General features: G+C 38.5%; 1 protein-coding gene across 4 annotated transcripts in view; it reads right to left on the reverse strand.

Annotated features, from left to right (window-relative positions):
* Positions 1-1,874: 1,874 nt before the first annotated feature.
* PIP5K1B (phosphatidylinositol-4-phosphate 5-kinase type 1 beta) overlaps positions 1,875-26,200 on the reverse strand; it is a 271,639-nt gene continuing 247,313 nt past the window's right edge. For 2 of the 4 annotated variants that reach the window (XM_016135546.2, XM_016135547.2), the window contains exons 14-15: positions 15,799-15,916; positions 1,875-2,342 (exon numbers count right to left, since the gene is read on the reverse strand). In XM_016135546.2, the coding sequence (XP_015991032.1) occupies positions 2,340-2,342; positions 15,799-15,916 (121 nt within the window). In that variant the 3' untranslated portion in view covers positions 1,875-2,339. Of the gene's footprint in view, positions 2,343-6,129; positions 12,920-15,798; positions 15,917-26,200 lie in introns of those variants that run through there. The other 2 variants (XM_016135544.2, XM_016135545.2) reach the window with 1 other exon arrangement.

A 26,200-nucleotide genomic window follows, 5' to 3' on the forward strand; every position in this document is an offset into this window, starting at 1 on the left:
GAATTTCATATAGTATTGAACACAAAAATCCGGATAGAGTGTATATTGTATGATTCCATTTACATGATGTTCAAGAATGGGAAAATCTATGATAGAAGTCATAATAGTGGTTATTTTGGGGGCATTGATGGGAAGGCATCAATCTCATCAATGGCACTGATAGAGAAGCGTTAAAGAGTCTGTAGGTTACCCGAAATCTTTGATATCTTGTTTGGGGTGCTGGTTACATGGGTGTATGCAAATGTAATGCACTCTATTGTATGTAAGTTATACCACAATTATTTTAAAAAAGTACAAAGTGTTGAGATTTTCCAAGACCAGTGAGATGACACTACAGGCTGGCCAGAAGTGATGGTGGTTGGTGAAAAGGGTTGGGGATCATAGACACAGCTTCATGACATTGAAATAACATTTGAATTAGGCCTTAAAATAATGGTTAACATTTCCTGGATCAAAGTCATTGTGAATTTGATGAAAATTACAGTCTTCCTTGTCACGAAAGATAAATCCCTCATATGCACAAAAGCATATCCTACCTGTGTATATTATTTTGTGGTCCTATTAAGATCCACCCGTGGCCCTCCTAAATGGGTTTTGGGCTAAGGACCCCTGTTTAGATAAATGGGTAGGTTTACAAATGGAAGGGCGAAAAGTAGAATTCCAGCTAGGTAACCTCCTGTAGTGAGGGAAAGTATCTGCAAGTACATATGAATACTAGGGCGAGAGAGGCAAAGAATCCTCAGAAACCCCCATGAGTAAATTTACCTGTTGACATGACAACACAGGATAGATTCCCAGCACCAACTCTGCAGGCAAAATTACTACTTAAGCTGAGTAACCATGGCTCTAGCTATATTTACAAAAGTGAATACCACATTTGCTTACAAGATTCAGCTTGCTTTCACTTGAAGTATTTTACACTGAGCATCTTACTCATCAGGAATATCTTTCTGCAGCCTTGGTTATTTTGCTTTCTAATGATTTTTTTTTGGTGTGTGGTTATATAGCCTCTTAAGCCACTGCTGCTCGTGACTCATGAGATGGTGTAGAGGCATTAATTAAAATATTTGTTGCCCCTTTCTACTGAATCCAATCTATGTGAGAAGTATACTATTTGCCTTTGACATCAGAGTTGTCAAAATCATTTGCGTTGGCCAGTGGAATGTGATAAGTACTGTAAACCACATTTAAGCAGAAGCTTTATGAGCTCCCATTGCTTGGTTCTACTATCAGTTTTTTTCCTTCTACATAAAAGTGTCATGTTCTACATAGGAGCTGCTCTGGGTTCCCTATCCAGGGATTTTGGGATGTAAGTATGTATGCATGTATTCATTTTACCACAGCATAACATGGTACAAGCTGACTAGTACACCAAGACATTTGGGAGAGTCTTGAACAGGTTGAGCAGAACTTGTTGCTGATTGTTTTCTCAAGTCCCAGGGAATTTTCTCTCCCTTTTCATCTGTCATGAGAGTCAGTTAATTTAGGATTTTAGAATATCTAAAAATGAGGACTGATGAAGTTATTTCTTTTCAATTAATGGAAGGAAATTCAAAGATCATAAATCATCAGAATTACTGTACTACCACAACTGAGAACAAAATATTTTATTTCTCTCAATAAAACTATAGTTTACAATAGTATTTACTAAATAAATTATATAATTTCTCTTTTACAAGCAATAAACTAAATCACAAATATTTCAAAGACAATGTATGTACACGACATAAGGCCTTTTATAAATAGCTTTGCTTTTTTCATTTCACTAGTAAACAGTGAAAATATCTTTATAGAAGCTACTTATCTATAAAGTATATGCAGACCTATTGTACTGATCTTTTTATGAAACCAATTTAAACTTTTAATGACATGGGCTATGATTATAATTTTGCAAAAACAGAATTTATACTTTATTTACCATTTTTGCACGGATGGGTTTTTAAAAAATATATAAGCAGATTACATATGTTGCTGATGTATAATCACTGGATACATGCAAAATGAAATAATGCAAGTGTCAATAGGAAAATAGCACTTTCAAGTCCAAAAAGGTGATTGGCAATGGTGTAGAAAGCAGCTTAAATATAGTTCATGCAGTTCTTCACAGTTCAGCAAGCAACAGCAAATGACAGAATAGTGTGGTATTTTTCACATCACATCTGTTGATCAGCCCATGGACCAAGGCTCTCGATATCTCGCAAACTCCCAAGTCCAGTTGATTATTACTCTCTGCGTCGTGGGGCTCAGCTGAATTCCTTTGAGCAATTCTGGAGTGGAGGAACTTCTCCCACGACAGTGTGCATGTCTCACCCATCTGCTTAGGCGGTCACCATTTTCACTTACTGGGAGAAAGAGAAAGTGGCTGTAAGACTTAGCTTTGGCATTGATTTATAACTGCTCCTCATGAGAAGCAACACAAAGCACATTATTTTTCCCAGTGACTTGTGCCTGGGAAATGTGCAGGTCGAAGTGGGCGTGCATGAGGTTGGGATTCTTCAGCAATGATTAGCACAGCATATGCTTCTCTGGTGGATCTGTAACACGTTAATTACATCAAGGCTTATCAAGTTCCTACTAAATAATAGCATGGGTAGGGACTAGGAAAGAAGCAATACTGGCTAAGACACACTTCTGCCTTTCACGTGTGCAGAGCTTTGGGGATGTGCTGTGCTATTTCAGGCCTGAAGCCAATTACAGCAACTTGAATATGGTTTTGAACTCATAAGTGCTGTGTTCAGTTTAAAACACTATCCCTGCGGCCAAGGAGTAAAATATATCCAACAAGTATTTTTCCTAAAATAATAACCATTTAAGGTCAGATGCAGCTAATTCAACCTGTGAGAGTTGTACTAAAATATATATGGGGAAGCAGTACTATGTTCAGTCTTTAGAGACAGACACACTGGGTTAAATCTACTGATTTCCTAATTATTACAGCTGTAGGACATTATGCAAATTACTTAATCTTTGTACTCTATTTGTTTTATCTGTAAAATGGTGGCAAGAAACCCCACTTTATAGGGGACTTTTAAGAGGTAAACTTTTCTATGGAGAGATGGTGTGTGTGTACACATATATGTATACACACATATACAATATACAAAAATTACATACATATCATTTAGCACGGTGCCTGGCATATGCTAGTTAAGAAGGTTGGAGCTGGATCAGAGATTGTTTCCCAACACCTTTATTTGGAAGCTGAAAAAGCTTGACTCCAAAAATTATTAGAAAAACTATGTCAAAAAAAAAAAAAAGGGAATTCTATTTTAAAATGAGTATTTTATCACATAATTTGAGGCTATTTGTAATTTTTATTACCACTTTAATAGTTTAGATTGTTCCCTCTTATTTGTTAGAGATTTGCCTACTTAAATGCACAACATGCTTAAACTGTTATTCAGAAATCACCTTTCAGAAGCAGCTTGAGTGTTAGGTGTCGTGAGCTATAGCAGTGGGCAAATGGAAAATTGCCCATATCCTCAGAAGAGATGTCTTTAAGGTGGACTTTATTTAGGCTTAATTTTATAACTCTGATGTGTGATGCATCAATCAGTGACATAAAACTCACAGAGAATAAGGATAACTAGATTTGAGTCCTGCTTTCTTAAAACCAAAAAACAAAAGTAGGTGATAGTTCTGTTCTGCTGGTCCTATAGATCACAAATTGGGTCTGTGTCTGGTCTCTAATGCCAGACTGAGAGGAACATTGACCAATTTGAGTCATGCCTGAGAAGATCTACCAGTTAAGGGCTCCATATCCAGGACTGGCTGAGGCTTGGACTTTTTGGTCTAGAAAATAAGATGAAGAGATGGGTATAATAATCATCTCTGAATATCTGAAGGCTAGCCATGGGAAGAAAGGATTAGATACTAGTTTAGTCCTAGGACACCTGAAAGTGTGACACTGGCAGCAACAATAGTGACACAGGTGGCCGTGATCCTCAGGGTGGGGGTTGAACTACCATAATGCGTGAAGTGAGTAGACAGGTGAAGCTTCACTCCTCCCAGTCTCCCCTCACATCGAACATCCTGATATTCACACTCATGTCCTCCCCAGCACATGGGCCCAATTTGCCATTTGTTGAGACCCAATGAGTGAAACTAAAGGGCTCCAAGACCAGAACCTGGATAAATGTATGGAAGCCAGTTTTGCTTTAACCTGGAAGTATTTTCTAACCAGAATAAAGAAATAAGTAGTCACTGAAGGAGAGGCAGTTGCTGTCACTGGGAGTGAAGCTGAGGCTGACTGGCCTCTGGATAGAGCCAAGGCAGAAAGCTCTGTCCTATACCCGGCACCCCAAAAGGCACTTGATACGTGGTGGCCAATGGAGAGGTTGGGAAGTTATGGCTGAGCTGTGTCAGATAATCACAAAATTCCATTTCAACCACAAGATTCTATTAAATACTGCTTGTAAATTTTCTTGGTAGTTTACATTTTTTTTTTTATCTTAGTATAGTTGGTATACAATATTATATTAGTTTTAGTTGTATGGTATAGTGCTTTGATATTTTTATACCTTACAATGTGATCACTCTGCTAATTCTAGTAATCATCTGTCACTATGTAAACTTGACCACAATATTATTGACTATATTCCCCTTTACTACTTTTTCACTCATCCTCCTCCTTTCTGGGAACCATCCCTTTGGTCTGTTTCTATGAGTTTATTTTCATTTTGTTTTGGATTTTTAGTTTCCATATGTAATTGAAATCATATGGTATTTCTTTCCCTGACTTATTTCACTTAGCATAATACCCTCTAGGCCCATCCATGTTGTTGCACATGGCAGGATTTCATTCTGTTTTATTGCCACATAATATTCTATTGTATAGATGCTCCACACCTTTATCTATTCATCTATTGATGTGGACACCTAGGTTGCTTCCACATTTTGACTATTGTAAATAATGCTGCAGTGAGCATAGGGGTGCATATATCTTTTTGAATTAGTGTTTGGATTTCTTCTGATAAATAACAGAAGTGGAATTGCTGGGTCATATGGTAAATCTATTTTTAGTTTTTGGAGGAATCTTCATACTGTTTTTGTTAATTTATTGGGGTGACACTGGTTAATAACATAAGTTTCAAAAGTATAGTTCTATAATACATCATCTGTATATTGCATTGTGTGCTCACCACCCAAAGTCTAGTCTCCTTCTGTCACCATATATTTGACCCTCTTTACCTTCTTCGCCCTCCTGGTACCCCTCCGTCTCCATGGTAACCACCATATTGTTATCTGTATCCGTGAGTTTGTTTTTTTACTTTGTTTTATATCCCAAATAGGAGGGAAATCATATTATTCTTTTCCATCTGACTTATTTTGCTTAGCATAATACTCTCAAAGACCCATCCATGTTGTCATAAATGGCAGTATTTCATGCTTTCTTATTGTTGCTGATTAATATTCCATTGTGTAAATGTGTGCTACATCTTTATCCATTTATTTAATGGTAGACACCTAGGTGGCTTCCATATCTTGGCTATTACTAGTAATGCTGCAGTGAACAAAGGGATACCTATATCTTTCAAATTAATGTTTGTTTTCTTTGGCTAAATGCCTAGAAGTGGAATTACTGGATTGTATGGCAGCCCAATTTTTAATTTTTTGAGGAACCTCCATAATGTTTTCCATGGTGATTGTATTAATTTATTATCTCACCAACAGTGTATGAGGGTTCCTTTTTCTCCACATCCTACCTAATACTTCTTATTTGTTGATTTATTGATAGGCATTCGGACAGGTGTGAGGTGATATTTCATTGTGGTTTCAATTTGCATTTCCCTGATGATTAGTGATGTTGAGCATCATTTCATATGTCTGTTGGCTACCCATATGTCACCTTTGGAGAAATGTCTATTCAAGTCCTCTGCTCATTTTTAACTGGATTGTTTGTACTTTTGGTGTTAAGTTGTATGAATTCCTTATATGTTTTGGATATTAACCCCTTAATGGATGTATCATTTGTGAATATCTTCTCCCATTCAGTAGATTGTCCTTTAGTTTTGTTGGTTTCCTTCAGTGTACAAAAACTTTTTAGTTTGATGTAGTCCCATTTGTCTTTTAGTTTTGTCTCCCATGCCCAAGGAGATATATCCAAAAAGACAGAACAATCTCAGTTTACTGACTATGTTTTCTTCTAGGAGTTTTACAGTTTTAGGTTTAACATTTAAGCCTTTAATCCATTTTGAGTTTAATCTTGTATATGCTGTAGGAAAGTAGTCTAATTTCTTTTTTTTTTTTTTGCATGTATCTGTCCAGTTTTCCTAACACCACTTACTGAAGGGGCTGCCTTTACCCCATTGCATATCCTTGCCTCCTTTTGTTGCAGATTGATGGTATAAGCAAAGATTCGTATCTGGGCTCTCTTTTCTAATTCACTGATCTATATATCTGTTTTTATGCCAAAGTACCATACTGCTCTGATAATCCCTTAGGGGTGATGTTCTTTTTTAACTACAGCTACCTTAGGGTTCAGCCCCAGGACCCCACTGAAGCAGGATCTTTTCCTGTCTGGTGTCTAAGCATCATCTCATTTTGGTTTCAAGTTGAAATTGTTTGCCAAAATACCTCTGAGTAAAGCATTTTTCTCCAGGCTATTGTAGGCAGTAGTCCCTTATTTCCTTTTATACCAACTCCTGTTTCCATCAGCAATTCCTGAATTGTTTTCCCCAGCCCTGCTCTATTTCCTCTCTATTTTTTATTGTCTTATTCTTTTGGCTGATGTTCCTTCTGTTGCCGTGAGAGCATCGACTGGTCCTGCCTCACCACTCATTTCAGTCTAAACTCACAGCATCACCAGCCATGCACATAAAGGCTTCACAGTGCTTCACCCTGACTCTGGAGTCCCCTCAAACTCAGGGTCACTAGATTGCCCTGTGTTTGAAATTCAGGGATTTCTAAGAATGCAGCTCTGTGAAATCTTTTTTCTTTTTCCTTTTACCTAAGGTTCTATATTTACATTTTATTATATTCATATGTATCTCAGATTGGAAGTTACTCTACAAGGTGTAGTCACTTGGGGATAGCCTTTGTCCAGTAGCAGCAGAACCTGAAAGCTCACCATTTTCTTGGGAAGTGAAACAACTACACATGCCGTTGCTGTAGCAATCAGGACACGGTGTATGAATGGAGTCAGACTGCCCCGCTACGGGATTTCATAGATGGAGGGAACTTAAGAGAAGCTCGGATCTAAATTTCCTACCTTTGCACTTAAAAAAAATTATTTAGACTTGGAATCAGAGGTGAAATTACTCCTTCCCAAGGGCCAGGGACTGCAGGCCTTTAACCAATAAGCCTTGAGGCAGAAAGTGGGACTTGGAATGTCCTTGAAGGGTGTGCACAGTTCTAATGAAAACTACCATGTTGTGACCGATCTGGGAGAATGTTTGTTGAAGTCTGAGGCGTTGGCAGCACACAGAGTGCCAGGCCTCCTGCCAGCCGCTAAGTGCCCTATCAAAGTGTTCCATACCAACCAGCAGATAGATTCCTGATAAGATGAAAACAGACCCAGGAAAAAAGCTGGCAGTCATCTTGGGCATCTCATGGGATGAATTTAGGGTTATGGCCTCTCATTTCAAAACTGTTAATGCAGCAACAATATTGTAGCAGAGTTCCCTGCCTGATTAATTTGTTTTCCAAAGACCCAAGAGAAGCCTGAGGGCATCAGTGACAATTCTACAGTGGACTTTCTAGCATGAGTGAGTTCTGCTAACCGTAAATCCAAATGCTTACCTTATTATCTAATATGTCACATAGCCCTGGGGCCGCAACTGAATTAACTCTGACTCCTGCTTCTGCCACATTAGGAAAATATTGTGGGGAGGAATATGGGCCTGGTTTCATTCAAACAGAAGCACTGCCTTTGGATGAGGCCACTGGCTTCTCTCTCACATACAGAGAAGGAAAGCATAAGATGCCAGTGGCCCCTTGGACATGGTCTAGAGGGTAGGAATTAGAAGCTACACCCCCATCAAGACTTTCTCTTCTCAGCACTTTTAACCATTATGGGTTGGTTTGTACCTACCCCAAATTCATAAGTTTTAACCTCTCAATATTTCAGAATGTGACCTTACTTGGAGATAGAGGTCTTACAGAGGTAGTCAAGTTAAAATAAGGTCATTCAGGTAGGCCCTAATTCAGTACAAGCGGTGTTTTTATAAAAAGAGGAAATTTGGACACAGAAGGGAGACAATGTAAAGATACAGGGAGAAAACAGCCATCTATGAGCCAAGAAGAAAGCCCGGATTTCCCTCACAGCCCTCATAAGGAACCAACCCTGCTGACACCTTAATTTTGAACTTCTGGTTTACAGAACTATGAGACGGTAATTTTTTTGTTATTTAAGCTACCTAGTTTGTAGGACTTTGTTATGGCAGCCTATGAAATGAATAAAGTAGCCATTATTGAAATTTAGGAAGTTAAAAAGACTACATTTCAATTTTATTATACTTAATTCTATCCCGTGTAGGGGTTACTTCAGAAGCTACAGTCACCTAGGAGCTGAGTGGCTGTAAGGACAACCTGTCAAAGACTGAAAGTGAACGAAAGGCTTATTCCACCTCATCCTTGTTGACACTTTGTTGAAGTTGCTGCCTAAGCAGTAGAAAGAACCATGTTCTGTGTTGAATCCCCTAACCACCTGGAAGCCTTTTCAAAGAGGCTCAAGTAGAACTGGCCTTGATGGATGAGAAGGGCACACTTGAGTCCTAGAGAAGATTAGTACCTGTAGTTTTGTGTCTGACTGTAACTGTAGCCTTCAGTTCAACCTGAGAAGTGGTAGTGTTAAGGGTGGAATATTTTCAAGTGAGACAACTTCTGCTTCTGTAATCTGCTTGCTTGTTTGGTGTGGTTCTAGGCTTTAAAAGCTGCCTCTTTTGGGAGCTCGGGGCTGATTCTCTGACCCTGCATGGCGGAGGAGAGTCAGTCGCTGGCTGGCTATTAAAGGCTCATAATTCATCTCAGTTGGCTCTGCGGGTCTTAGATTGGAACGCGCCACAACAGTAGGTGCTGGGCCTGTCAGAGGGAGTCGCCTGTGTCCTTGCCAAACGTGCAGGCACTGAGAGGCTACGATAAAGGACATGGGGTGGAAATCGTCCGTGGAAACACTCCTAATTAGGTTTCAATTCAAGGACTTCAGTCCCTTATCTCCCTGGGTCAGAGATGCTTTCCTACCAGTAGGTGGCAGTAGGGTCTGCGGGAAGCAGGAACACAACGCAAGCCCAATTCATAAACTTGAATGTGGTAGGAAGCTCTTAGGGTTCGCCTCAGAATCAAGCGCGTTAATTTTCTCTAATGTAAAGCAAAGCTAGCTGATGAACCCTCTTATGAGGGGACCCTGGGAAGGGACACAGCTCTCCCTTATATCTAGCGCATCTTTCTTGGAATCATAGGATGCTCAGAGCTGAGAGATCCTGTCAACCAGTTCAGTGCAGCTCGGACCTGGATATGTGGGGAGCTTTTAAAAATACCAATGCCCTGGTCTACCTCAGGGATTTTACTTTTAATGCATGATATGACCCCAAAGGTGAGTGTATTTCTTAATACATTCATTTACTTTACACCTTTTCGTGAGGATCCAAAATAATTTGGAAATATCTACCCAACCTCACAGTGACTTAGCCAGGGAGATGAAAAGTGAATAGGAACGTGGGACCACACGTGGCAAGGAGCAATTCACAGGGCCCTGAGTAAAGCAGTGTAGTTGGTGAATAATGAGCCCCCCAAATGCATGTCCAACTAGAATCTTGGCATGTGACCCTATTTGGAAATAAGGTATTTGCAGATGTAATTACATCTATAAGTTAAGATAAGGTCACTCTGGGTTAGAGTGGGCCCTTAATCCAATGACTGGTGTCCTCATGAGAAGGAGAGAGGACACACGGAGGCACAGGGAAGGCTGACTGGTGTTCTCATGAGAAGAAGAGAGGACACACAGGCACAGGGAAGGCGGCCATGTGAAGATAGAGGCAGAGATTAGAGTGTTGCAAGTCATCGCCAGGGAAGATAAGGACCACCAGAGCTGGAAGGAGTAAGGAAGGATCCTCTCCTAGAGACTTTGGAAGGGACATGGCCCTGCCAACACCTTGGTCCAGGATTTCTGGCCCTCAGAACTGAGACACATTTCTATTGTTTAAGATACCTAGGCTGTGGTTCTTTGTTACAGCAACCCTAGCAAACTAACACAGGCAGATACGAACCAAAGGGAAGCTAAGCCCTCACATCCCCATTCCTGAGTCCTCCTCATACCGTTCATCACATTCGGGGAGGCCTTATTTTTTTAAGTGTACAGTACTTTATAAATTCTCCCTTCTGACACATTTTTCTATTCCTTCTCAGATCCTAAGAGAGTGAAGGGTATGAATGATGACAACCCTATTCACTAGGCCGACGATATGATTTAAACTTGCTTTCCGTAAAATTCTCCTTTGTTTCCTAATCTGGTTCCTCTTGAGTTTGCTATTCATTTCCTACAGGCTCAGGGCCCAGTAGACCAAGTTCACACCATTAGAGACTGTCCTTTGTCAAACCCTCTTTTCCCGAAAGTTAGAAAGGCTCAGGAGGCTAGCAAGCACTGGCTTGTAATGATAAGGGAGGATACGGAAATAGAAATCAGTAAGAGAAGCAATAAGGGAGATAAGGGAGAGTCTGGAGGCAGCGGACAAGAGGAGAGAGGCCAGGAACGGAAAATTATGGGGCTACCTGTGGAGGGCCTGGATGTAATAAGAGACTCAGGCAAGCTGTAGAACAGAACTGGCCTTAACAAAGGTAGAAATCAAGCTGGCCTGGGAGGCCACAATTCACTGTAAAGCTAGGATAAAACAAAAAACTACCAAAGCCTTACGAGTGAGCTGTCATTCGATTGCTAACTTTGGGCCTAATTTAACTGAAAAGCCTAATGCCTTTATAACTCCAACTCCAAATCCCTAAGCTAATTCTTAAACAGTAGTTTAATACTGTTGTGTGTTTTTTTTTTAATCCTGCGGGTGACTGCCTAATCCAGATCGACAGGTCGCCTCATTAATTTGAAGCTTGTGTCTCTCGTTTCAGTACAGGAATTACTTCTAGGTGCCATGGGGCTCAGACAGTGGGATTCATTTTTTTTAGCACTTCCCTATGTCTTAGAAATATAATTGGGTTAATGACTTAAGGGGGTCAAGCATTTCTGGGAACGAAAAAGGGCCCTATTTAGCCCTTTCTGAAATCTCCTTCTCAACAAGTAGTCGTATGGTAGAAGGAAGTGGCATTTTGGTTAAATGCCTTACAAGCTGAAGAGCAGCATCCTTGGTTGGTAAGGAATCTAGTTCTCTGCTGAAGCAATAGAATTGCCACTGTTTGAAATAAACACCCCTCACATCGGCTAACACTGGCTCAGACAAGGAGTGATTAAAGAGATCTGATACTTCACATTAAATCATTAACCTCAATGCCAATGGAATTGAATCCAGAAATGCAGTTTCCTTGCCAAAAAGTTCCACTAAATTTTCTAAGACCCCTGTGACCTAATTTAAAATGTTTCTCTTCTTTTTCTCAGGCTTTTCCCATGCATAATAGTATGATAAGCTGTTAATTCAATCATTTTCACTTCTTTGCCACTCTTCTTTCCATGATCAAAGAGTATTATTAACCACCCTAAAGACACATTCAATAATCAAGCTGTCCGACAGCTGCACATCAGAGTACTAATCTCCAGTACTGGCATGGCTAAGAAATGGCTTAACTATTTCTTTTCCTTTGCCCACAGCTACTTTTGCAGAGACATGTATCTGTATGAAAATACGTATTACTGAGAGGATGTGAATATGGGAAGTAAGGAAAAAAGGGCATATCTCGGGACTGAAAGCAAGAAAGTCACTGTTGTGTGGCAGCCATCTTTCAAATTTCTGTTATTTTAAATAGGAATATCATCTCCCACTTACTCATCCCTCCTCAGCTAGTGACCCATGACATTTTCAGCTGCAATGGCTTTGTTAGTTGTTCCTCTTCCCATTAACACCAAATTGCTTTCTACATCAGGCAAGGAAACGGCATTAGGAACTGAAATAACAGTTACTGTGACAGCGTCAGTGCCTTAGAATATCAGGGGCTATTCAAACAGTAGAATCTAGCTCTATTATGAAGACTGCATGATTGCCTATTTTAAATCAAGAGAGCCCGCTTATCTCTGTTGTATTCTTTTAAATACCCTAATCTGTGTCATCAACTCAAAATTCAATGGAAAACACATCTTTGGGCACTGGATAAAATCATCTTCTGAAATACATTCCTTGATTTGAATATTTTCAAATGATTCAGAGAGCCTGGAACTCTGGAGCATGAAGGCGAATGGCCTTTTCAAAGCAGTGAGGATAGCCAGGAACATGGAGCCAGAACCAAGCGTTTTAATAAGGACGATGGAACAATTAGCTCCCTTTTAAGATAGCCTCTTCTTTTAATTTTGTCAAATCACAGGAAAAAGCAGGATAGTTGGCCAAATTTATGTGCACAAAATGTGGATGGATCCTTAAAAATGAAATTTCAGATGTTATTTGGGTTTTATTATGTTCACAAATCATTTGGGTTTAAATCATATTTTGAAAGGGATATAAAGAGTAGTGTCCATTAATATACAAATAACACCACTTGGTGATTAGGTTACAACTAACAATAGAGAAAGCTGTATGGAAAGGAGAGACATTAAGAGAAATCCATGTTTGGTTACAGTACTGAACACAGTGTTACACAGAAGGCTCCAACTGCTCTTCCCATAAGGATGGCTGTGATTAAGAGGATTCTAATTAGGTCTAGAGGATGGAGAGAAAAAGGTGTAGGCAAGATTGGTTTTCCCTCTTGTGCTTTTCTTTTCCATTCACTCTTTCACAGTGTTGAGTATTAAAACACCGAAGGGAGGGCAATGAGCTGTATCCTTTTAAATCTGGAAAAGCATCCAAAATAAATAAAAATCTCCAGCATGAAAACACACCCCGAAATTACAAGTTAATGGTGCAGAACTTTCTAGATGTATTGCCATAAAACAAGTTTAACTACTGTGAAGGTCTAAGGTAGAATGTGATGAAACAGTGAAATATGGAGAAACAACTGTATCTACTCTAGATAAACCTTATTTCTGCAACTCCTTGTAATTTAGAATAAGTCATAGCTGGTCAGAGCTGGATGGGGTCTTAGAGATGATATCCTGATCCACTTTACAGGTGAGAAAGCTAAGGCCAGAAAAGAGTTAATTCAAGGTTGATGATTAATGAGAGGCAGAGATAGGCATAGATGCCTATTTCTCTCTAATTCATGTCCCATTTGGTTCTGCAACAGGAGAAGGGACCAGGTTAAAGTACTAGAAAAACTGTTAGGGGTACCATTTCCAGGAATCCATAAGGTTAAACTATTTTCCTATTAACACTAAGATGTTGTTTGCTTTTTTATTCTCATTCTCTCTCATGAGAGTGCAGTGGAACACAATGATATTGCAACAATCTACTTTAGAAACACGAGAATCCAGCTTTTGTGAAGTTAGACATTAAGAATTGAAAAAATGTAAAATAATGCCTCTTCTCACTAAATTTTTGTTCCGTAAAAGTTGTCTTCATAAAAATTTATTTAGATTAACTTTTAATAGTTACTGTGAATATTTAAAAATTTTCTCATTTTATAGTTGTTTCTCCAAATTCCACCAGACCAGTTTTTTTTCCAGTCTTGATGAGAGAAATTTCTACTGTCTTGTGACTCTCTCCACAGCTTGACTCCCTTCTCCTTTTCCCTCAATGTTTGTGAACCACAACAAAAGCTGTGCTGGGAAAACTGGTCCGCAGACCACACCAGACAGCTCACCACCATTTCTTTCAGTTCTAAACTCCCATGATTCTTTTTTTCTAGTTCAAGTGCTCTCAATACAACCAGTGATTAATATTGGGGCTTTTCCTTGCTTCTGAGGCAAGCGTCACTCTTTTCTGAAATGCTTTGCTTTTCAGTATCAAAGACATAAAGCAATAAAATTAGACACCACTGAAACCAAATAAATAGCAGTGTTCTCATAAATGAAACTGATAGTACCAGGGAGGAATAACCAAAAGGACTAATAAGACAATGAACTTTTCTACCAAAGAAATAAAGGATAAGGAACTGGCATTAGCAACCCCATTTAACTATCTCGAGATCTTGCAGTCCACTCAGGAGTACCACATGCCCTTGGTCGGTGCAAATTTGTCTTTTTAAAGATACTTATAAGTGGCATGAACCCTTAGCTCATGAAGATGAGATTTCACTTGGTCTTTCATTTCAGCTTTCCTGATTTCTACTTTCAGATGAAACCATACCTACTGTGAAACCAAAAAAATATTGTATATTTTGTTCCTTTTTAATTCCCTATCTTCTTGGTTATGGAGAAGAATCAGCTTTTCTGTAAGGATCTTGCAATATACTATACCTTACTGTTTTTAAAAAAGGGGGCAATGTGGGGAAGAGCACTGCTCAGTGGAAAAAAGTTCTGTGTGCTACAACCAGGATATTCAGGAGTTTAAAAAAATCCTTTCATAATGGTTATGGGGGAGGGTCAAGAAAAGCCTCTTTGAGGGGGAGATGTTTGGGCCAAGACCTGAAGGAAGTGAGGGAATGAGCATGGGACAGTGAGATAGTGCCCAGAAAGTAATAGCAAATGCCAAGATCCTGAGGGAGAAATGTGCTTGGTGTGTGGGAGGAGTGCCAAGGAGGCCAGTGTGGCTTAAAAGGCATCGGCAAGAAAGACAGAGGCAGGAGAGAAGCTCAGAGAGGCAGAGAAGGCCAAACCGGTGTTGGGCCCTGAGGACTGTGGATTTCTGTCCAGGAGAGGTGGGAAGACACTAGAGGGCCTTGGGCTGAGAAGTAACATTTTGGGTGACTGATGTCCTGCAGAATAACACTTGAAGAAATACAGTGCTAGCCTGGGGGATGTGGAGAAACATAAAATGGCGTGTGGAGATGTGCTACTATGAGATAGTGGTGTTGATTCCCAGTGTCAAGCCTGCATACTGAGTGATGTAGTGTACTGACTTGGGTTTTGCAAAACTTTAAGTAGAAAATTCCAAATCACACTTTCCATTTCATGAGAGTTGGTGCAGGTATTCAAGGCCATGAACAATGAGTGTGAGATGTATTTTGCAGGAAAAATAGTCTCCTGTATAGTCTAGCTATCAGAGTATCTTTCTAGGCCTCATCTAATAATTCAATTATGCCTCTAGAGACAACTTGAAAGGCACTAAATGGTGTCCACATGAATGATCACTTGTGATCTTTCAAGCATCCTTGTGAGGTGGGCAGGGCAGGTATTTCCCTCATCTGGCAAATAAGGACACACAGCTGGAGAGGTTCTTACTCAGATTACATAGCTGGTTGGTGACAACTGAGGGAGGGAGTGAGTCAAGGTTCTTGGTACTGAATTCAGGTTCCTCCCACAACCTGATTCTGTACCTCAGGCTAACAATTTATCAAGGCAGTCATCCCCAAATGAAGATGATTCACATGCATGGGGATATATATTCGAGTCAAAGAAGATATTACTTTGGGCATAAAACTGAAGAGCCTCACTTTGTCCCAGCATTAGGAGATTTGTTCTTTTATTACATATGGTGATTTAGTATCTCACCCTAGATGTTCTTTGTGTAATATTCTACACAGTGGGAAAACATGGCTTGTGAAAGGATACATCATTTGTAGAAGTGATGGTACTATTTTTCTTTTAAAACCCAAGCACATGTGATGTAATTCAGGACCTCAGTCCATTTGTAAACTAGAGGGTAAGGTGGGAAGAAACTAAACATCACTTACTAAATAAACATCGAGTACGGAGGCATTATCATCCTGCATTTCCAGAGCGTTTGGCTCAGAAGTCAAGTAGATGGTCCCCTCTTCCAAGGTAAATGTTGAACTGGAAGGTAACCCTTTACTGGAAAAAAAAAAAAAAGAAAGAATAATGATAATGAGCCCTCCAGAACAAAATTCAAGGACACCTCTAAAGTGGCTAAATAGGCCATGATGGGGAAAGCTTTTGAGGATGAAAATAAATTGAGAGGAGTTTGAAGGAAATATGGTCAAACCTAGAGATATGCTCACTTGAGTTCATTTTTTTTTTTTTTTAAATCAGTAGTGAACTTTCCATTTTGGTGCATGAAACATTTCACATTTCTGAGAGGTGATCTGTGGTCCTACGCCTTATGAGGGAGAATTGCTGTGAATCTAGAGGCCCACTGGTCATCTTTGACTGTGAATAGTTGGTTCTCACAGTATTCATGCTTTGCTAGTTTAGAAAAGATAACCCTGTGCATTGTTAGCATTGATGATTGCTCTCCATTGTTTTCTCTTTTTCATTTTTAGTAAGAAATGTTCAATTACATTCATGGTTCTCAAACTTCAATGTGCATTAGAATCCCCTGGAGGGCTGATTAAAACCCAATTTCCTGGGCCTCACCCTTCAGAGTTTCTGTCTGATTCAGTCAGTCTGAGGTAGAACCAATGAGTTTGTCTTTCCAAGGAGCTCCCAGATGATGCTTATGCTGTTGGTGCAAGGCCTACACTCTGAGTAACAATGAATTAAATAAGTACAGAGCATTGTATTATGTGCTTTGTGAGGAGAGCCTAAATGTGCCCTTAGGAACAACAATAAAAGCCAAAGGAATGCAATAACAAAAACAAGACAGTCATAATGAAGAGTCATTTATGAAAAAAACAACCTCGTTTTGTCATGCTATAACTATAGTTAGCTGTTTAAGTAATTGGTCCATTTTCATATTTAAATTGGAATTTAAGGGCTCAGGAATGCACAATCTTTCCACCACTGAAATAAAAGTTAGTTAGGTTTTTTAACCTGTGGAAATTTGCCATGTGATGGTTTTGCAGAAACACAATATCCACAAATAGTGGTGGAAGAGTGTGACGTTGGTGTTAGACAAGCTGGGGGAAGGGACTGGCCATTGGCCACATGAAACAAACTTGGCAGTGGGCTGTGGTTTTCCCAGGGCAGTAGGGCTGAGAGCAGGAGTTGAGAAGACTTCACTCTCTCACCTTCCCCTCGCTTTTCCCTTTACCAGGTCTTGTCCCCCTCCTGGGCTTAGCTCAGAGCTCACCCCTTTTGAAAACTTCCATTTAAAGTCATCCTCTGAGTTTCTTATCTCAGCCTCCTAGTTGGATGGGAGACTGTTGAGGACATTGTATTCCTCTGTTCTTCTCTAGCCTGGGAACCACACATAATTCCATTTCAGTACATATCTATTAATTGAAGATACACGAATAGATATTCTGACATTTTCAATATTAAAAAAAGTCAAAAGAATTGTGTGTATCTTAGTAAATCAGGTTCTTTTATATTTTTTCCTGATCATAAAAGACAAGAAAATTGTGAAAATTGGGAAAATACAGACTAGTTTCAGGAGGCAGTAGGGAGATCTTCCACAGGTCTTCCATTTGGTAATATTTGGGCATGTGAGGTCAAGGGATTAAAGCTACTTCACTTTTGGCTTGATACATTTTCTTCTAAATTCTAGACATGTAAAAAAAAAGTCCTCTTGCTTTTTAAAAACAAGATGGGTTATACAGTATGGGAAAAAGAGTCTGTTCCAATTGATTTTAAAGAGCAGGGTGAATGTGGCCTTTTCCCATTGAGCTGTTGACTTTATATTATAAACTACAGATTTCTTGGGTTAAGTAAACCATCAGTTTTCAAGGGATACTCTGAGGCACTGTGTAGCAATAAAAATTGCTCAAGTTATTTTTTGGATTGAAACAAGGATATAGTTATGGGCCTCATGACTTTTGCCTTTCAACTGTTAAGATGCCATTCACTGCTCCTGTGGATAGAAAATGATTCTGCCTGGTGTTAAGCCTTATGAGAAAGATAAATTCTTTATCTACTTAAATAGCAAAACAAAAAACAAGGTGGCTGAAAATATGTAATTGTAGCATGCCTCTTGATTTTTATTTCTATTTTAGAGGGAGGTTTCATATTTTATAGGTAATTAAATATGATCTTAAAAATATTTAACATATTCATATGATTAAAAATTCTCTAATGGCATCTGTTATTTTATAAACATATAATTTACCTGATGAGATTCACAACCAATTTTTCCCCTTCTTGTCTGAGTTTTTAGTTATGATTTTTATTTCCCTCCTAAGATTAAGGGTAATCAAAGTGCTTTTCTTTTTAAAATTATTTTAATGGCACTACATGTATAAGATTTAGATAAAAAAAAGTAATTCTCCTTTTTCTGCTGTCCTCTTGTTATCCAGAGTTCACCTCCCTAGAAGTAAACCCATTTTGCCAGTATTTTTCAATCTAATATTTATTTTTGGAAACTCTGAGTAAGCTACTAGCATGTTTAAAACAAAACTAAAATAGAAAAAAAAACCTAGAGTATTCTTCTGGATTTAATGGGTACATTAATGAATTATTTCAACTAAAATACAATATGATTACAGAAAAAATAAATATCCAGTTTCCTCAGTAATACATAGTCAAAATTTGATAAAATGATAACAGGCATATTAAAAAAATGTTACTTACACTGTTTTTCACATGTATTAGACTAGTTTCCTATCTTAGGAAGTAGAATATTCTGAACATTAAATTTGTGGAACAAAAATGAGACTAACAGGGACTTGTCTCAGATTATATAAAGAACTCTTATAACTCAACAATAAAAAGGTAAATAACTCTAGAAATTCCTCCAAAGAAATACAAATGGCCAATAAGCAAATGAACAAATGTTCAATATCACTAGTCATCAGGGGAATGCAAATCAAAGCCACAGTGAGATAGCACTTCATACCCACTAGAATGGCTATAATAAAAAAGATAAGTGTTGGAGAAGATGTGGAGAAATTGGAGCGCTCCTATTTTGTGAATGGGAATGTAAAATGGTGCAGCTCCTTTAGAAAAGTTTTGTGGGTCCTCAAATCCATATGAGCCAATGATTCTACTTCAAGGTATATATCTGAGAAAAATGGATATATACATACCTACACAAATACTTGTACATGAGTCTTCACTGCAGCATTATCCATAATAGCCAAAAAGTGGAAATAACCCAAATATTTATTTATTGATGAATGGATAAATAATTCACAATGGAATACTCAGCAACAAAAAATAGCAAAGTGCCGACATATGCAACAACATAGGTGAACCTTAAAATCATTATGTTTAATGAAAGAAGCTGGTTATATAGGGTCACATGTGATTTAATTTATGCGAAATGTACAGAAGAGGCAAATTTATACAGACAGAAAGCAGATTATGGTTCTTAGGGGCCAGGATAAGAGGGCAATAGAGTGACTTAGGTATGAGGTTTCTTTTTTGGAGTGTTGAAAATGTTCTAAAATTAGACTCTGGTGATAGTTATATAACTCTGGGAATATACTAAAATTCATAAAACTGTATACTTTAAATGGATGAATTTTATGGTATATGAGATATATCTCAAAGTTAAAAAAAAAAAGGTGTCATGAGGCACCTAAGGGTCATGATTTTAAACTTGATTTCTCAGCACATGGTATTAGAAGTACCAGAAATGTGATGGAATATATATCTTAGGTCACATACATTTTAGAGCTATCTGTTTTAAATAAAGTCTTGATTTTTGCCAGCCATTCAGAAAACTTTCTTTTTCATAATAGAGAAAAAAATTCCAGTCGGCCCGACAACATGAGAGAGCTGGGCTCTGAGATTTCAAGCCCTGAGGTGAAGAGACTATGTGTGTGGCCCACGGAAGCCTGGGGAACCTTCTACAGTGTCGCAGGGCCAGCGCTGGTGCAGCACAGAACACAGGTAAGGGGACCTCCATCTGGGAGGGTGTTCAGCCCAGAGGTTGCAAACAGTTGGCCCACAGACCCAGGGTGACTGGGAAAGTTTTTTTGGGTCCAAAAAGACTTTTTAAGTTAGGATTATTGCTAATTTTAGAAACAGGAAATTCCCACAAAAACTTGGTTTTCCACCACTTCTTATGAGAAACCAGAACAGCTGGCAATTCAGAGCCCACATTTCTGAGCAGCAGTGAGGTTGGGCATGTCCTCTCCAGTTCTCTTCTGCATCATACTAGACCTTTCTGCTTATTTGTATCATCTCTGTCTGGCCCCTTCTCCTTCACAGATAAGGAAACGGAGACCCAAGGAGGCACTGTGGCTCACCAAGGTCACACTGTGATTAAAGAGTTAAAATCTGAACTTTGTTTTCCCATTAAACACCTTTACTATGATCATCTCTACTTGAGATTTGCCAAAAGTAAGGGTAGCTAAGGCGAATATGCTAGAAACTTGAAAATAATCATATAAACCAGCAAAATCAAGTGCAGTATATGATGCATGATGTGAGCTGCAGTGATCCTTGTTCTCTAGAGAAGAGCAATGATGGACTGGAAGGTATGAGGAAAAACAAGTAGGCAAACATGCTTTACAAAGCAGCATTCTTTTGTTGTTAAATTGTAAACTAGGTGCTCCATAAACAAATATAAAAGTCAATGATCAGTTTGAAATACCGCATATTGTTTATTGTTTTGTGTTTAAAAATATATTTCAGTATAAATTCTTTTTAAAAATTAAATTTATTGGAGTGACATTGGTTAATAACATTATATAAGTTTCGGGTGTACTGATTTATACTATATCATCTATACATTGCATTGTGTGCTCACCACCCGAAGTTGTCTCCCTCCATCACCATACATTTGACTCCCTTTAGCCTTTTTATTCTCCCCTCACTCTCCTTCCCCTCTGATAACTACCCTTCTGTGTCTATAAGTTTGCTTGTTCATTTATTGCTTTGTTTTATATCCCACGTATGAGTGAAATCCGTATATTCTTGTCCTTTTCCATCTGATTTATTTCACTTAGCACTATACTCTCAAGATCCATCCATGTTGTTGCAAATGGCAGTATTTCATATTTTATGGTTGACTAATATTCTATTGTAAATAGGTACTAAATCTTCTTTATCCAATCATCCATTGAAGGACACGCTGATTGTTTCCATGTCCTTGTTATTGTGAGTAATGCTGCAGTGAACACAGGGGTACATATATCTTTACGAATAACTGTTTTCAAATTTTGGGGAGGAGATACCCAGAAAAGGGATCAAAGGGGTCGTATGGTAGCTCTAGTTTTATTTTTTTTTTTGAGGAACCTTCATACTGTTTTCCATAGAGGCTGCACTGATTTATATTGCTACAGGCAGTGTACAAGGATTTACTTTTCTTCACATCCTCACCAACACTTGCTATTTCTTGTCTTATTGATAACAGCCATTCTTCCAGGTGTGAGGTAGTGTCTTATTGTGGTTTGGTTTGCATTTCCCTTATAGCTGGTGACTATGAGCATCTTTTCAAATGGCCATTTGTTTGTATGCCTTCTTGGGAAAAGTGTTCAAATCCTCTACCCATTTTTTAAATTGAATTTTTGGGTTTATTTTTGTTGAGTTGTATGAGTTCTTTACATATTTTGGACAATAGCTCCTTTTTGGAAGTATTGTTTGCAAATATCTTCTCCCATTTAGTTGGCTGCCTTTTTGTTTTGCTGACGGTTTCTTTTGCTGTGCAGAAGCTTTTAAGTTTGATGTGGTCCCATTCATTTATTACTTTCACTTCCCTTGTCTTTGAGGTCAAGTTCACAAAAACCCCTTCAAGACGAAGGTCCTTCAGTTTGTTTTCTTCTATGTATTTTATTGTTTTAGGTCTTATGTCTGAGTCTTTAATCCATTTTGAGTTAATTTTTTGTGTATGGTATGAGATAGCTGTCTAATTTCATTCTTTTGCATGTGGCTACCCTATTTTCCCAACACCACGTATTAAAGAGGCTTTCCTTTCTTCATTATGTTTTTGGCTCCTCTGTCGAAAATTAGTTGCCTATATGTATGTGTGCATTTGTTCCTGGGCTCTCAGTTCTGTTCCACTGGTTTGTGTATCTCTTTTTCTGCTAATACCATTTTGTTTTGATTATTGTAGTTTTGTGGTATAATTTGAAGTCGGGGAGTATGATACCTCAGGGAGTATGTTCTTCAAAAAATTAAAAATAGAATTACCATATGATCCAGCAATTTCTGGTATATATCCAAAATAACTGAAAGCAGACTCTCAGATATTTGTGCACTTAGTGTTATGGACAGAACTGTCTCTCTCCCTTGACCCCCAATTCATTTACTGAAGTCCTAACTTGTAGTACTTCTGAGTGTGTCCATATTTGGAGATATAGTCTTTAAAGAGGTAAAGTTAAATGAGATAATATGACAGGTGTTCTTATAAAAAGAAGAGATTAGGACATAAGCACACACACAGAAAAGATGGTATGAAAACAGGGAGATGATGGCTATCTACAAGCTAAGGAGAGAGGGCTCAGAAGAAACCAATTTTGCTGACACCCGATCTTGACTTCTAGCCTCCAGAACAGTGAGAAAATAAATCTCTATTGTTTAGGCCACCTAGTCTGAGGTACTTCGTTATGGCAGCCTGAGCAAACTAATATATGCATGTTCACAGCGGCATTATTCACAGTGGCCCATAGGTGGAAGCAACCCAAGTGTCAACCAGCAGATGAATGATAAACGAAATGTGTTGTTACATACCATAGAATATTATTCAGCCTTAAAAAGGAAGCAAATTCTGATACATGTTATAACATGGATTAATCTTGGGACATTAAGTGAAATAAGCCAGCCATAAAAAGATAAATATGGAATAATACTATTTATATGGAGGACCTGGAGCAGTCAAATTCAGACATAGAAAGTAGGAGAGTGGGTGTGGGGGGCTGGGGAATGGAGAACTGTTAATGAGTATAACTTTGTTTCACAAGATGAAAAAAGTTCTGGTGATTGGCTGTACAACAAGGTACTGATATTAATGAATTGTACACTTAAAAATGGCTAAGCTGGTAAATTTTATGCTCTATGTATTTTGCCACAATTTTAAAAAGCAACATTTAAGTTAGTGAATATCTAATATTTATCAAGAATAACGCTATTCAAGCTAATAGTTTAATACTCAAACAAAATGACATATGTAAAAAAACTGTAAAGTATGTCGCTTTATATATAATTAGGGATTTAAAGTCTCATTAAGTATATTCTAAATAATCTGACTTATGAACGTGTCTTGGCATTGAGTAAAAGCTACATAACCATTTCGTTAATCTTTAGATTTGTTATCCTCATTATTCGGTATATGCTGAGTAAGATCAGAGTACAGAACTGGCATGTTACTTCCCTAAAAGTCTTAGACCGGGTACTGTCTACCACCTAAGAAAGAATGAAAATATGTTTTGGGGAAACAGATACTTGAGCTGTTAAAGCATGACAGGCAGAGCATGAACTCTGGAATCAGAAATTTAGCTTTAAATTCTGGATCTCCTGCTTTGTTGTGTGATATTGGATACATTTCTTAATTCTTCTGAGTTCTAGTTTCCTACATGTAAAATGAGAATAATATCGAAACATGTACATTTATGGAGTGATTAGTGTATAGTAGAGATCAAGCTAAACAAAAATCCCAGCCTCATGGAATTTACATAGCATTAAGGAAGACAATGAGATAAATACTTAAAATATATATATTTATATTGGTCCAAAGTGATAAGGAGCAAAACAAAGCATGGAGAGGAGTGAGTGGGTGGCTTAGGCCTTCTCCAAACAGCAAACTCTCCATGTTCTGCCATCGGACTTTGTAGGATCTCAGGCCTGACACTAGGAAGCATGTATATATCCCCTACACTCCATGGGGTACCTGTTAAGCTCTCCAAAGTATCTCACTCAAGCCTGTTTACCTGGGCTGTGGGAGGCACCTCCCAACTCCCTGACTTGTCTCTATAAAGCTCACATTCTAATTGCCAACTCTTCTTGGTCTCCAACTTTTTTGAAAGACTGGAGGTGGGTGGTCAGCTAATAATTACAAAACTGGTTTCTGACCACTTCTTTTACAAGTTCCATAGTCTCACAGCTTGCTTTTGTTTTGGGCCTTAGCCAAAAATGATAGTAAAAATATTTCATTTTAACATCATTGTTATTTTTAGCAAAAAGAATTAGTAAAGGTTATAGACATTGAAAATAAAAGTGTATTTTTCGCTAATCAAGAAATTCTTCATGCAGGACGTTAAGTATTACACTTGTGTATGTATATGTCCACTGCTACTTAAAAAATTAATGAAATTTAATTATACATAGACTAGGGAGATAATGCAAGAATAAACTGTTCAACCCAAATAAATGCATCCAGAGCCTTCTTTGATGATGCCCTAAGCAATAAAGGTATGTTCTAAGAAGGATTTTCACTTAAATGTCTGTGCCACTGGTCAATTTCATGTCTGTTTCTCTTCACTTCTGACTCTGGGCAATATTTTTGATTGCTGTATTCTTACTGTACTGTTGGTTTCCTGGGCACATGCCTATTTGGAATCAATTTCTACTTTCTCTGCTGAGAGTTTCCCAGATCCCATTTTTCAGGGTCACTGATAAGCAAGGGCACCTCTCTTGGGAGGAATGCTCTCAAAACCCAGCGGTCAGGTCATAGGCCCCGCCATTTTCAGCCTCATAGCTTGGGAAGATCCATTTCTAGAAGCAATGTTAGGTGATTGGGTATAAGAGTCTGGCTGCCTGCCTGGGTTCTGCACCATCAAGTTTTACCACAATTCCCTCAATTCAGACTGTCTGAGGGCTAATTGTGCCTAATTTGCAACAAGGCACTCAGGGAACTTAATCTACCAGTTTTGTTCTTCGCTTGTAAAAGCAGAGGAGCTGTGAATCCTCTTCAGCTGCTCTGTGCTTAGCTTGCGTCACAAGCTTGTCAGCACAGGTAAGAGGAACAGGAGGGGGAATCTCACGTCCTCCTAGCGCCCTCTCTGGGAGTAGATATTAATGGTTCTCTGACACCACACAGGCCTCTGTCATTTACAAAAATGCTCCCTTCTGTTACAGCAACATTAGTTTGGCTTCACTGGAGAGCATTAGCCTGGCTGGACTGCTGAAAACAGTCATCAATAATTTTATAGCCTGGAACAGTCTTTTTTTGTTTGCAGACCTAATGAGTGTTTTATAGCTAATTCTCATAGGGGCATTTGCTTGGAGAACATACAGTACGACCCATGGTTTTTGTCTTTTAAAAGTCATCCTCTCTCTGCCTTATAAATCAAAGTAATAACATCGACATATATCACATGATACAGATGACTTATGAAATAAACGAACTCCTGCCCCCCACTCCATTATCCCCTAGGGGCTGCTCCTTTTATGATTTTTCTTTTAAGCTTTACCAGTGGTTTCCTTCACATCTTTTGCTAAATCAGGGAATAAAAGATAGTCTTAACCTAAGGCAGCATCTATTGATTCCACATGAAGGACATTGACCCTCTCCAACGCTGTGCTTCCTCCTGACATTTGCTATTTATATTGTATTTTGTTACTGTGAATACTAAATTACTGTTTGTACTCCATCAGTAATATACTATATATTTTTTCCCACATTATTTCATCTTTTTATGTTTTTCCCTCTTTGTGTTAGGTACACTTAATTTTTATCTCTGCTTTTTCAGGGCTGGTATTAAAGTCAATTTTGAAGTTATCACTCAAATTTCCCTGCTTTGTCCCTGGATTGGCTTCAAAATTAGAAAACATATAGTTTATCATTATAACTATGTAAATACTGTTAATGTCTGGTCAACAGTGAGTTAGGGTTACATTTCCCTCTCTGGGTTCAAAGTCATGAGTACTAGGCCATGCAAAGTAAAATGTTTCAACATCAAGGTTAAATGAAGTCTTTTTTTAACTTTTGTTTAAATCCTGAACCCAGAGAGTATCTGGACTAAGAGTAGAAGTCTTGATACAAGCGCTGTGAGATCATGGTTCCTCATTTGTAAATGAGAATGACAGTCCCTGCCAACCTCGTGGGGCGCCATCAAGGGGACCAAGTCAGATAATGCAAGTGAAAGAAAGGCCAACAGAGGGTAAGGCTCTTCTCTATAAACAACGGGAGTAGCACTGTGTCTTTTACCTCTGGGACTCTTCCTGTTTCTCAGTGGGATGGAGGGGACTTTGCATAGATAGATTTATCACAAGATTTAGAAAGAATTCCATTTCTATCTTCTAAGTTTAGCTACCAGAACATTAACTGATGTTAAATGTGGACAGGAAAACTCTACCTGCAGAGAAAACCCACAAATACAGCCTAGTCTCACTTAAAGATTGTAAACACTTGTTCAG

Source organism: Rousettus aegyptiacus, unplaced genomic scaffold (genome assembly GCF_014176215.1).
Source record: "Rousettus aegyptiacus isolate mRouAeg1 unplaced genomic scaffold, mRouAeg1.p scaffold_m13_p_3, whole genome shotgun sequence".
NCBI classification, from domain to species: Eukaryota; Metazoa; Chordata; class Mammalia; order Chiroptera; family Pteropodidae; genus Rousettus; species Rousettus aegyptiacus.